General features: G+C 38.9%; 1 protein-coding gene across 4 annotated transcripts; it reads right to left on the bottom strand.

The window, feature by feature from the left end:
* Positions 1-4991: 4991 nt before the first annotated feature.
* Positions 4992-11752, bottom strand: LOC129101770 (mothers against decapentaplegic homolog 4-like). Of its 4 annotated transcripts, none has more exons than XM_054611686.1 (10): positions 11478-11752; positions 9696-10087; positions 8922-9117; positions 8314-8568; positions 7962-8069; positions 7810-7860; positions 7117-7300; positions 6589-6757; positions 5937-6075; positions 4992-5321 (listed from the first exon to the last, which is right to left on the bottom strand). In XM_054611686.1, the coding sequence occupies exons 2-10, from the start codon at positions 9933-9935 to the stop codon at positions 5110-5112; spliced, it is 1554 nt and encodes a 517-aa protein (XP_054467661.1). In that variant the 5' UTR covers positions 9936-10087; positions 11478-11752; the 3' UTR covers positions 4992-5109. The 4 variants fall into 4 exon arrangements, with proteins under 4 accessions (XP_054467661.1, XP_054467664.1, XP_054467662.1 ...); XM_054611689.1 differs by having other exon boundaries at positions 8943-9117; XM_054611687.1 differs by having other exon boundaries at positions 11534-11752.
* Between the last annotated feature and the right edge of the window lie 1599 nt (positions 11753-13351).

The following is a 13351-nucleotide window of genomic DNA, read 5'->3' as shown; positions in this document are numbered from 1 at the left end:
GTTATTGTCCTGTGCCCTACTAAGCACAACCTTCCCCTTATCTTATCACACTATTGACAAGTTTTGATTCCAATAACAGTCTCACTTTTGCTCCCCCCCCCCCTCAATGTGTGCTTCTGTCCGTTCCTCTGTGTGAAAAGTGAAGAAACGGTACAATTGGTGGAAATCATCTCAAATTTTAGCTTTAAACATCAGTGTCTCTAGACCTTGTTTTAGAGGATTGAATACGTTGTTGGACATTTGGAAGGGGAAGCAGCTGGAATGATTTCATCTTGGACTGTGCCGACACTACATAAGGTCAATACTGTTGCTTTACTTTGTGGACATTGGACCGCAGTCCGTCTAGCATTCCAGCTGTAAACAGTATTTTTGAGTTACTCTACAGCTTGGCTCTCTATTTTAAAATATCGTCGTCTTTCGTGAATGATTGAGCTTTCTCGAGGAAATTGGACGAAATGCGTCCCAAAAGTGCAAAAAAAACGAAACATTTTTCTCTGCCCCCTCGGGTTTTCTAGCCGTCCTTTTTTTTTTTTTTTTTTTTTTTTTACTTCTCTCAGCTCTACAAAGATACAAAGCTCTCTTTCTCTCTTTCTCGCTCTCTCTGAGGGAATGCAATACAGTTTGACATGAATCCATTGACATTTTTGTGTTTGTATTTTACGATATTACTGTTAATGACTGATAAATATACAGATCTTATTTTTATTTTGTTACATTTCATATATATACATAAATATATCTATATTAAAATGTTTACAATAAGATTTTTACTTTTTTTTTTTTTTTTTTTTACTTTTTCTCTGAGTGATTAAGTGGATAACGAGTTGGAAACCCAGAAATGTTGCAGAAGGAGAGTGTCAATGCTATCTGCTTTTAGTCTAGTTATTAGTTTACAGTATTGATGATGATAATAGTATTGATAGCTGCCGTTTAACCAAATGGAAAATGGAATGTGCATCACGAGCATGTCTTCATAATGTACCGCCAATGTAAAACGTCACACTGCAACTGTAAAAAGGCCAAGGATTCAAGCTGCCTGTCATGTCTGTACACCACCAAATTAGGAACGGTATACTGTAAAATGTATCTTAGATTATCTATATATAAATACATATATTGTTAAGATGTACCAACAGTTCAAAGTATTTGCTAATTTTACTACACTTTTGTTATGTATATGTAGGGGGAGTCTTATGGCATATAAATTCTTCAAATTGAGTCAGGAGTTTAAAAGCAGACTATATTTTATAACGGCCTTTTAAGTTATTGCGGCCAAAGCACTGATATTATATATTTGCTGTAAAGAGAATTTAAGAGTTTTATTTTTCTGATATTAAAGTTACTTAATAAAGACGGTTTCATTTTAAGATGTGTCCGACTGGTGTTTCTTTCATTGTGTAAAACGCTGTTTTAATGTTTGAGCTTGCACTCTTTAAATATGCAATATGCAAGCTTTAATTTACAAGAAGTTTTCCTAACTCTAATTTTGCCACGTTTCACTGGTTACAAACCAAGGAGCAGGAGGCACAAAATCAATAAGAGCCCCAGGACCCTGAAACTGAAGCAGCTAAATGGAATTCAGCCACCATCAATATTATGCTACCTGTGCTTAAACTACTTTGACATATTTTCTATGAAATGGGTGTAATTTGTGTCCCATAACAGGTGCAACAAAGCTAACAACCCACACACTATAATTTAATTATAGTATAAATATTTGATTGTGATGAAAGCGTTCACGGTTAAGGTCCTCTAATGTGTTATGGTTTAACACAGGTGATTTATATCCTGTCCTCTCAGGCCAGTGTGGGCGTGCATACATTGTGTTGACTCATCCCTCACTCTCCTCTTGTATCTTTTAAGGCGAGACAACTTACACCTTCATGATTCGTATAAACCTTTTTATCAGAGTCGACATTTTGACATACCATAGCAGGTAATGCCAGGACCTGCTTTAGGTGGAATGCAGCAGTCATTCATGTCAAAATAGTTTTCTGTGAAAAAGGTCTATTGGTACGTTTATCAGGTAATTCCCAGTATAGCTTAGTGTTATCAGAATTAAATAATATATATATATAACATTTAAATTGTTCCAATTCCATCCTTGCTAACATGTTACCTTGTTGAGAAAATATACAGGTCACAACTTAGAGAATATCAGGCCATGTTTAATTAAAGACTCTCATAAGAAATACAGGTAAAATGTATATCTGCAGTCTGTCATAGTAGTCAACATTATCTCATTTGAACCGTCTCTTTATAGGCTCCTATAATAACTGCAAGTATTATAAAAACATCTGTCAGCACAACAGAACATAACAGATTATTCCTCTGGACAGAACTCAGCATCAGTTCTTTCAGTTACATAATCATAAAATATCCTGTTTCCTACCATTTGATCAATCAGATGCATCATTTTGTTTGACTCTTAATACCTGATGTAGGACAAACATATTAAACAATTATTTTCAAATTATAGTGAAATAATGAAAGATGGGACAGAGGAGAAGAGAAAGCCACCCACTGGATCATTTCTTGTGACAAAAAGACCCCAAATTCAACTAAACCTCAAAGAAACTGTCTTTTTGAAACTGTAACCCATCAAGAAAGCATAGTAAAAAAACAAAAACAAACATCTGTTTAGGGTAATTAACACGGATTATTTAAATTAAAATGTTTCGTCTTATAGATGATCAGAAATAATATAATGTATGGCAGTTATGTGAGGAACGAGTCTCAATATGTGGCGAGTAAATGAAATGTGTATTCTAAATCGATGTGCTTAATCTACTATCTATAACAAATGCCTTAAAAAAAACAGAGTAACAAGGTATCACATGCAGCAAAGGGGCAGTGGAGACGAGGGGACTCGTGTTTAAATCTGATTATTTCTGTGTCAATCAACCTTCACCTGAGTCTACACCTGTGAGAGATAATAGGTTTGTACTCATTTTGCTATCAAAGAGATGCTGCACACATACGTGATGGGGTTATTGGTTGAAAATTTGCTCTCAGGACACATTTCCTTCTTTAGGAGCTTGGCCTGCAAAAAAATGTACTTACATGATTAAATAATATAATTTCCATCAGTTATGACAATGTAGCTTCCCACTGTTTGCCTTTAATGTTGTTCTCATAAACCAGCAACAGCTGATTTCAACTCAATAATGGGGTCTATTTGCCATTCAAATTCATGCAAACATTGACATGCATTTCAAAAACAAAGTTATTTACATGGATTTAAAAGGAAAGAAAAACTGCAAATCAAAAAGACAACTCAGAACAGCCCAAAAACCCCAAAAACTACAAATTTGTGTAAATGCCTATAAAGAGTGTAAAAAAAAAAAAAGATGTCTTAGTGTTACAAATGTTTTCAATACAAATGCTTCACAAAGTTGCCTCTGCTCACAATCCTACATAAAATAGAAATCAAGCTATTCTCTCCATTTCCGTGTTGCAGCACAGCCACCTCAAAAATAGGGTTATTGAATTAAAAAGAAGGGAAAAAAAAAATAAAGTGCTACAAATATAATACAAATCAGTTAATAAAAGTAACAAAAATAAAACCAAGAAATATTTCAATATTGCTGGGACACTGTCTTAAATTCACCTTTCTTCACCAGTAAACTATACACAAGACACCTGGATCAAGTAGTATATATGGGGGCTGCAAGTCATAAGATATTTCAGTACAACGATTCTCAATGAGTGTGAAGAATCGGGTACGCTTGGACATAAAAATCTAAACAAATTAAACAAATACAACTAATCATAATCACATTTAAAGTTGAAGAAACTTCTAAATTAATGTGATTGGGGCAAAGTCCAGCAGCTGACTGGAACTCTCATGATCACACCAGAGTAATTAGTACTTTGGTTTGCCAAAACTTTGATAACCCTGTGTCTTGTACTGTGAATAAATCTCAGACATCTAAGAACAACTGTCCGTCTCTTCTCTGCTTCAATATAATTGAACCAAAAGCATCCCAGCAGTTTTCTTTTTTGCTCTCAGTGTCCAGTGACCAATGTTAATTGAGCATCTTGTCATCACTATATTTGAGTGAGTGAAGAAATCATATAATCACAGTAGGTCAGTAAACAAACAGATGTATTGTTTCATCAATGGGCAGTTTAACTTTGTATGTCACGATGACACAGAAGGATATTATTGTCTAGTACAAAAACTCAACTGGGGATCTTCCTTTGCTCCAAAATCTTTTTTAATTGAATAAGGGGGAAAAAATGTTTCATCATTCGACAGCCACCAGACCAGTTTTTAAGGTCCAAACCCATACTTTGACAATACCTGACCTAGAAGGGTCCATTGACCTTGTTTCAGTTCAGATGTTTGGAGTCGGCTTAAGTTGTGGTGCTTGTCTTTTCGCTCTCTGTGATATTCGTGGAGGACTGTGGGTGTCTAGTACGACCTGATCCAAGCGACCTGAGGGGCAGCTACCAACATGATGTCAAGCGATGATCGCAATGAGTGCTGCTTTTCTATTCAGCATGACAGTTGGCTGAACTTGCATTATCATCCCAAGTGTGAAGCAGTCTGTAACAGCTCGAGTGGAAACTGACACAATAGAAAATCAGCAGCACTCTGGTGCCCCGACACAAGATATGAGAGCAGTCTCCTTCCACAGATGTACAGCACTCAGATCTATCATTGCTCAGTGAATCTAATGTCGGTCAGTAGTTGGAGACTGAGGAGTCGCTGTACATTCCAGTTTTATCAGATCTGCAGGTCATCTATGTGCATGTTGTGGTGCTTTGTAACTATAGTTATAGGCAATCTGTGAAGTCTTTTTCTAGTCCTACCGTTGATCATTCCAGTCATCACAAATCAAAGCCATCCATCAAAAATTCAAATAGATATATCTTTGATGTATGGCTTTGGCTCATTTTAGTGTCACTCTTGCTTAAAAGAAGCACAAGTAGGAGCCACAGTGCACAAAGGTTCCTTAAACACACCTGAAAGTTGTCTTTTTTTTTTTTTTTTTTTTTTTTCATGTGAGACTGCTTCGGTGTCAAAGCTGTCACTGGCTTCTCCACCCACAACAGTTCACGGAGGAAGACTTTCCATTGCCACGGTGTGTTGCAGCGTGATGCTCAGTCCAGAGGCTGTGGGTCTGCTATAGGCATAGTGTGCAGAACCTCGTCCAGTAACTGTAGGGCTCTGTGCAGGTGGATCTCGATCCAGCAGGGGGTCTCCTTGATGCTCTGGCGGGGGTAGTCGGGCCCCCAGCCCTTAACAAAACTCATCCTGAGAATACACAGCCTCCGGAGGTCGTCCACCCCGATACCGGCTGCTGCTGACAGACCTGAGAGAAACAGAGGAGACGGAGACCCGATCAGGTCAGTGTGCTGCATGTGTGTGACTAACTATTCAAACTTGAAGGAATATTCAATTGAATTGAACCCAAGATTAAAAAGTGTGATATGTTCCCATTAACTTGAGCTGAAACAATTAGCAGATCTATTAAAAAAAAAGAATTGTCCATTAAGAAGGTTTTTGATTTTTTCTTAATAGCTTTACTCAATTTTTAGGCAAAATATCAATATATAACTAAACTCTTGTGAAAACATAGTCTATGTGAAAGTAACAACTTAGGGGACCACACTATATGCAGAACTTTCAGCTTCATTTTCGAGGAATGAAGCCAACATATGCAAATATATATCATCCAAAAGGAATCATTAGAACCTTGTACTTCTGTATCATTAAATACGTTTTACCAGAGCTGATTGATTGGAATTTATATCTGAAAATCCAGTTAAACGTCTGTCTGAGCATTTCTCCATTCTTTACTTATACAAGTACATAGCTCGCACTCACTCCTCACTGGCAGTAAAGCGTATATCAAACCACGCTGCCTTTATTTCTCACTGTCTCTATGTGTGAATGTGCATCTGTATTTGCAGCTACGGTATCTTACTAATAGCAGGAGCTATTCCTCCAACGGATCCGGGTCCAGGTATATTTCCGGCCACAGCGGCCGCTTGGGCTGCAGCTGCTGCTTGAGCCGTAGCAGCCTGCTGTTGCATCTGTCTGTGGCACTGACGGAGGTCAAACACCTGGCAAAAGAGAAGTGACTTTCAATACTGTACATTCAGCAACAATCAGCCCACTGCACAGGAGAAATATATATATATACACTGACACAGATAATGATTTTCAATGTAGACTAAATCAGAGATATTTTTTTCAGAAAACAATTCTCCACTTCAGAAATAAAAATAAAAAAAATTAAATTAAATAGGCCGTTTAAATCAGCTATCGGCTTTTTGCTGCTCCAAACTATCGTTATAACGACTTTAAAAATAATAATTGACCTTTACAATTGTGTATAGGAGAGACAACAGTGAAAAACAATGGAAACTGTGGCCATATGTTGAACAATTTATGTGACATACAACTACTGTATGAAACCAATAGCAATAGCAGAATGCATGAGGAGACTGAGTGGAAATGGATATCTGGAGCTTGCACTCAGCAGTTACCGAAGAAGAAAATATAACATTGATTTCATGAAACGTCGACCCTGAGATATTTCCTCTTTTTTACATTCCAGTGACCCGTGTGCTTACCTTGATGTAAGCGCTGGGGTAGATTTTGTGAACAGCGTCTCCAGGGGCTCGGCCTGCCTCTCTGTCCAGGTAGTAACTCTGAACAAACACTGCGTGGTCGCTGAGGCATCGAACCCACACATCTCCCTCACCCTTACACTCCAGCTGAACCCCTTTACCAATGTGAAGCCTGGGACAGAGTGAAGAGGACAGTAGAGGAATAGAGAAATGATGCGAGTTATAATAGCGCCAACATTTTTCACGACACAGTTGCCCTAAATGTTTTTCACATCCTCTGTATTCTTTGAACATGCTGATAAAATAACAGTAACAAACAATCCTGTTATGAAACTTTGGTTCTACGGCGCCAAAAGTGGTAAAAACAAAATCCAGACGGTATATTCAAAGAAACAGGAAGGAACATAAGGAACCACGTGTAAATAAGATGTGGTTTCTCTACCTGTAAGTGCTATGTTATTTCAGATAGTACATTAGCGGCAAGGTTGTAACATTTTTGCTCTTAATATTGAGGGAGATGAGGTCCCCTACCTTGCTCTCTCAATAGCCTCAGTGCGATGTACGTTGCTGAGCTGGCCCAAGCAGAACCGGTCTCCTCCTGAGGGGTCGACATAGCCATCCACAGTCACGATGGGGCAGGAGGAGGGCACCTTAAACGTCTCCCCGACCTGAACGTCCATCTCAAAATAGGCAATGGAGCACCAGTAGTCAGGAGCTGAAACAGAGGAGAGAACCAGAGGACAATGGTTTTGTTATGAATGGAAAAATGGTCAAGGTAATATTAAACTTTTGAGACTTTTGTTATCAGGTTATAGATATGAAATGATGACAAAAAAAGAAACATTTTTATTTTAATAAATGACTGAAACCATTTTCCAACAATTATAATTTGAATCAATGTAATGCTATAACATGAACATAAACGTAAATTTGTCTATATGACAATCAAAAATTGAAAGAGAGGCTGACAAACTTAGCATATATATATATATATATATATATATATATATATATATATCTTCTAGTCTCACACGTTTAGAAGCAGTTTAGAGTGGCACACCTGCTGATTAGAAAGGATGATAGCCAACAAGGGCAGTAATCTGTGAATAATCTAAGTTTGAACAAAATGTGGAAATAAAGATACACTGTTCAAACAGGTTTCTAATATACCAGGCCTGCAAATTCTGTCCTAGGTTTATGTAGTTGTGGATTGTGTGTTCTCACCTGGATGATTGGATATAGGAGGCTGAAAGGCAAGCTCATTATGCACTGGCCCTGAGGGAAAAAATAAAGTAATGGTAGAGATCAGGCACACTGAACTTCTTTTTTTTTTAAATTCAGGTATGAGATATTGTCTGTGGCGTCTGTGTCCTTACAGTAGTGTGTCGGATGTGGCATAGGAGGGTGATGCTGTAGATGGCCGTTGGTGTGGTGGGGTATGTTGGATGCGAAGTTGCTGTTCCTAGCCCAGGTGGAGCTGGCACCTAGGAGAATGGGAGATCCACAGATAGATCAAATAAAAAGTACAAACTCACAAATCTACTGCCAACGAAACAATTCACAAAACTGATGCAGAAAATGACTTTTTGAAGTGAACATGTCCTAAATCACTCTCTTTCTGAAGTCAAGTCTTCGACAGTCAAATACAGACACATAATACATGTACAAACATACACAGACACAAGGACAAACAAGCACACACAGGAATATTTTACAACTGTATCTTACCGCCTGATCCAGCAGAAATGGCAGGGAAGGCCGATGTTGAGGCAGAGGTGGAGGCTTCAGCAGGTGGGAGCAGGTTCGGGGTCGCAAATGGCTCAGAGGGGGCCGGGCGGCCGGCGGATGGAGGGTGCTGGATGGTCTGGATGGAGTGCCCTCCGTCGATTGATGGCAGACTCTGCGGTCCATCAAAATCATACTCATCCTTAACCATCAGTGCAGAGCTGGGACCAGAACTGGTCAGGGTCAGTCCTGATAAGTCTGTGGATCAAGGAGGAGGAGGAGGAGGAAGGTAGAACGGGTTACTGACAATGTCCATTTACAACAAAGGGAATAACTCAAAAGGCACATGCACAGTACAATGCCACTAGGAATAAAATTAAAGTCCCATTAGTGGAAATATTTTAAGTAATGTTACAGGACCGCACCAGTAATTCTGCATGTTTTAGCCCTTAAACCAACTGTGTTGCTGACAACCATCTCAGTTAAATACAGTGAAGAGAGAAATGAATTGTTGAGGTTAAATTTCTTCTAGCTCTGTTAATTTCCTTGGGTTCTATTGAGCCCTATATTTATTTTAACAGATTATAAAAACACCCAAAAAGTTAACTCACTTAAAATCCCTCCATGCTCACCTATGCCAGGAGACACCACTCTCTCATAGTGATAGGGGTTGACACACACATTGTCACACTTGAGGTCGAAGGCGAACTGGCAGTATTTGACGTGCTTCAGTTCATTCTTATGCAGGTCAGGCCACCGCCACAGCCGTGCATAGATTACATGAGGGAAGCCTTTACGTCCAGCCACCTGGGAAAAATGATAACAACAACAGAGAGAAAGAATACAGGAAAAGAGTTAATTCATTTGTAAATTCATATTTTTTTATGCCAGGTTTCTCATCTCACATGTTGGATGTAGAACAGCATGTCAACATGTAGACAGCAGTTTATTTACCGGAATAGAAATCTGCTAACTAATCATTTTTGTTGTTTTGCAAAGAAGAAGGCCTAACAGTGGGGATGGTTCCAGCTTCTCAAATGTGAGCATTTGATGCTTATTCTTGGCATATATGATACCAAAGTGATTATCTCTGAGCTTTGGACAGTTAGTTGGATAAATAAAGCAATATGAAGAAGACTCCATGGGCTCTTAGAAATTATAACAAAAGAATGATGCCAAAAATAATAAGGAGATTATTCTATATTGTAAATAGTGATTCATTGCAGGTCTAGATTTTATGACTGATTGTCATGGGCTTTATTTTAATTCATGAAAGCATTTACAGATGTATATTTACCTGAGCTTATGATCACTGATGTGTAGAGAAAAAAATACATATTTCTATGTGTATTAAATGAATGATCCAGATAACTGTATCATCCTACCTGCAGTCGCCCATCCAGTGTCCTCTGAATGGTCACACACTTGCTGGGATGGGCCCCATTGGTGGTGATAGCTGTGATGAGGGAGTCAAGCTCGTCTTTTTTCTCCTTCAATTTTTTCACCAGGCTCTCGATGGCCCGCTTGGCAAATGTCTCACTTTCACCACCCTGTCTGTGACACATCAGGCTGTGAACAATGCTCAGGCAGGCATCGTTGCTGGTGGGTGTGTTGGTGATGGACATCTTGACTTCTGTGTCCGACCGTACTTTCTGGGAGTTGACACAGTTTCACTTTGTCAGGAGGCCGGAGGAGAGACAATCTTCACAGTAATTCAGCTGTAGTGGAGGCAGATGTGTCACCACAAGCCTCTCAGCATCCGGAAAGGTGACTAGATCTGAAAAGAGGACAATGTGCAAGTATTGATCAAACGGTTTAGAAAAGTGTTGATTCAACCGTAGAGACATTAAGGAAGTGACAGTTCGTTTAGCGTTATACAGAGAGGTCTTTCTAGTATTATATCCACCACAAATAGTACAGATATAAGATAAATACTTAACAAATACCGAACATTGACCTGCATGACAGATTGCATGGATTTAGGTATTTATAGCAGGGTTGCTGTATTAGATTGAATAAATTGTAAAAGAGAGTTAATTCAATAATTGGGCTGTAATCTACCTCTGGGTTTATTTGTCTTTCTAGTGGAGGCTTTCAGTCACTGCTATGGTGCTTTTGTGTTTTTAACGCTGAGTTAACCTGGACAGAAAAGCTTTCTAGTGAAAACCGATAGACACAATATTTATGTTTGGATGAGGGTATGCAGGAGACTTCAACCATGAACTATAACATTAACGCGCTTAGCAGTAGAGACACAGGTAGCTCTTCAACAACCTAGTGACATAAAGTAGCAGCAGGTATTAGATTAACGTTTGAATTAAAAAACGGAACTGTTTATTCTGGGATACAAATATAGGCTGATGTCCTCGCCTGCCTCTTGCAGCGAGCTAGCGGCGCCACTCTGGCTGCCGATGGTCCGCGGAAGTTACTGCACAAAACAAAAAGGTAACCGGAAGTAAACACTTCTTGTTTTCAAAATAAAGGTGAAACATTTTAAATGCTTTAAGGTAAGACCCTTATTGAGTGTACTACTTGGATTATTACAATATATATATATGGGACACGTGGTGGGTCCGACAGTAGAAGGACAATTACCATTACCGTATGTCAGCAGTAAAGGAGGTTAATGTATACAAAGTGCAGGCTGTGCTCTTCTAACTGGATATTACAAACATGTAATGCAGGCTGTCGGAGCCGTCACTGGGTCTATCACAAAGACTTCAGATTATTTGTGGAAAATATTTCCTGTTTTAACTTTTAATAGTCTAGTAATATGTATGTTTCTGCTCCATCAGGTGTTGTTGGCTGCTACCATAGAGATAACGGTTAATGCATGCTTTTACTGTGAAGGGGCTTACCGGAAAACCCCTTTTCACTAAAACGCCTTGACACCGGATTGGCTAGCTACCTGCTACTAAAAACATCAGCTAACACCGATGATTGATGATAGCATACTGGCTAGCCTAGCATGCTACTACGGGGTTAGCAGGCGTGTTTGTTTATTATGCGGCAGCCCAGGCATTTGGTGCCCTATTAGGTCGATGGGTAGCGACACAATGACATAATTAAACGGTGAAACACATGGGTTGGCCAGTCAAAACTATACATTTTATAATTTAAAACGAATGAAAGCAATGTAGATAGCTAGCGTTAGCACCCTGTGCTACCTGGAGTTAGCTGGTGTGGCAGCAAGCAGGAGAGCCCTGCCTCTGTCCCAAGTTACCGTGCCGACGGGGCCAGCGGTGGGCTGTGCAGATCCTGTATGTCTCCGGGATTACCTTCATAAATTTACCAGCTGTTTAAATAAAGCATGGTGGGTAAAAATCCTTGCCCGCAAGCTGGAGTTTTACATCCTCAAAACTAGAGCGAGGATCAAGTCAAATCTCAGATTCCGTGTCAAGTCCCCCTGTCGACTTCACGCACTTCGTACACGGTTTCCTTCGATGGCGCGTTGCGCATGCGTAATATGAGGGCTTTCTATAACCACTGCCACCAAGTGTATTGCTTCTGCTGTATCTACAGTACCGTCCATGGTATCTACTTTTATTTCCACCACTGCTACTATAGATATTGCTCCTATATCTACAACTCCTTTTGATGGAGACAATCCGTTTTTTATTACTCTTTTGTAAGAATGAATGAAGAGCAAGACAATCACACAAAGACAGGATGACCATTGAAAAAAAACAATGATGGGTAATATGTAGACAAGAGAGTACTCTGTAACATACACATACATGTCCTAAAAATAAATAATAAAATATAAATAATCATACTATTATTCAGGCTATAGATAGGCAGTGCTTTGTACCATACAGTTACTGTAGGACACAAAAATATTTCTAATAACATGTAAAAACTGTGAAAATGTTACTAGCAGCAGAGGGAAATGTTTCCAGATTCAGTTTAATATACGTATAATGTACATAGTATAAAATGACTGTTTTATTTTACCTGCAACACCACAGCTGCTCATTATTTATATTTTCTTCGTTGTGGTTAACTGGTGTTTATTTGTAAAGTGAAATCAGCTGCTGTGATGTTTAGTTTGACTCAAAAGTACACAATGTTCATCCTAAATGTGCCACTTTCATTATACCCTGTATAAATTAATTAGAATATAAAACACACACACACACACACACTTTAAATGCCCCACTTGTTACCAATTTGTCCCAATTACAAATGGGAATATTAACGGCTGACAAGCCGCACAATGATGATAAATGTACTTGGCTTGCTCCCATAATTTGACTTTAATTGTCCATCATCTCTCTTTCCCTTTGTTTTCCTGTCTTGTCTCTCCCTCGTTTAGCTCTTCTGCATATCTCTCTTTCAAGTACAACTGCCATTAAGGATGTTGAGAAGCAATCATTTCTTCAAAATCAGTTTTCTGTGTCTTGTTTTCCTTTTAATTTGTCAATTGTTCTGCATTACCATTTCTCTTGGGACAGAGCAGCACAAAGAGATAAATAAGATAGAGGCAGAGTTAAGAATATTGAGGGGACCACATGAGGGAGGGGGGTCACAATAATAGAATGAGAATGTATCGTTGTCACATTTTGGGTGCGGCACTTACATTGTGGAATACTTATCCAGCTGCCATCTACTTGTAGTGTAATTCCCTATACTCACTAGCAGAGGGCAGTAAGCACCAGGATATAAACTCTGCTCTGCACTGGTGTCCTCTGAGAAGGGCTGGTGGAGATAAGAAATCAGAAGGTGTGATCATTTTGTGATTAGTTTAATGCCTAACTTGATGAGAAAAATATTGGATTTAATGTTTAATGTTCAAATCTTCATCTGTTACAGACGAGAAGGAACTCTCGCAAAATGTAACGCACTGAATGAGGGAGAGGCAACGGAAGACAAAAGGAAAGCGAGCAAATACAAAGTTCAGGTCTGTATCCTCGCTGTGGGTGACAAATCACATTGTAATTCACATTCACACATATTGATAATAAACATGCAATATTCTCATGTGTTGATAATAACCCTTTTACAAAAGCAGAGCTAAATCAAACACCATATGTTTAAACAT

The sequence above is a fragment of the Anoplopoma fimbria genome, chromosome 13 (genome assembly GCF_027596085.1).
Source record: "Anoplopoma fimbria isolate UVic2021 breed Golden Eagle Sablefish chromosome 13, Afim_UVic_2022, whole genome shotgun sequence".
NCBI lineage: Eukaryota > Metazoa > Chordata > Actinopteri > Perciformes > Anoplopomatidae > Anoplopoma > Anoplopoma fimbria.
The sequence above is the reverse complement of the archived record's forward strand: the minus strand, read 5'-3'. Positions and strand labels throughout refer to the sequence as shown.

Coding starts and splice junctions, on each gene's coding strand:
- LOC129101770 (XM_054611686.1), bottom strand. CDS start 9,935: ATGTCCATCACCAACACACCCACCAGCAACGATGCCTGCCTGAGCATT. Junction 8,070..8,313: donor CATTTCTGCTGGATCAGGCG/GTAAGATACAGT, acceptor CCATTCTCCTAG/GTGCCAGCTCCACCTGGGCT. Junction 6,758..7,116: donor GAGGCTATTGAGAGAGCAAG/GTAGGGGACCTC, acceptor ACTCTGTCCCAG/GCTTCACATTGGTAAAGGGG.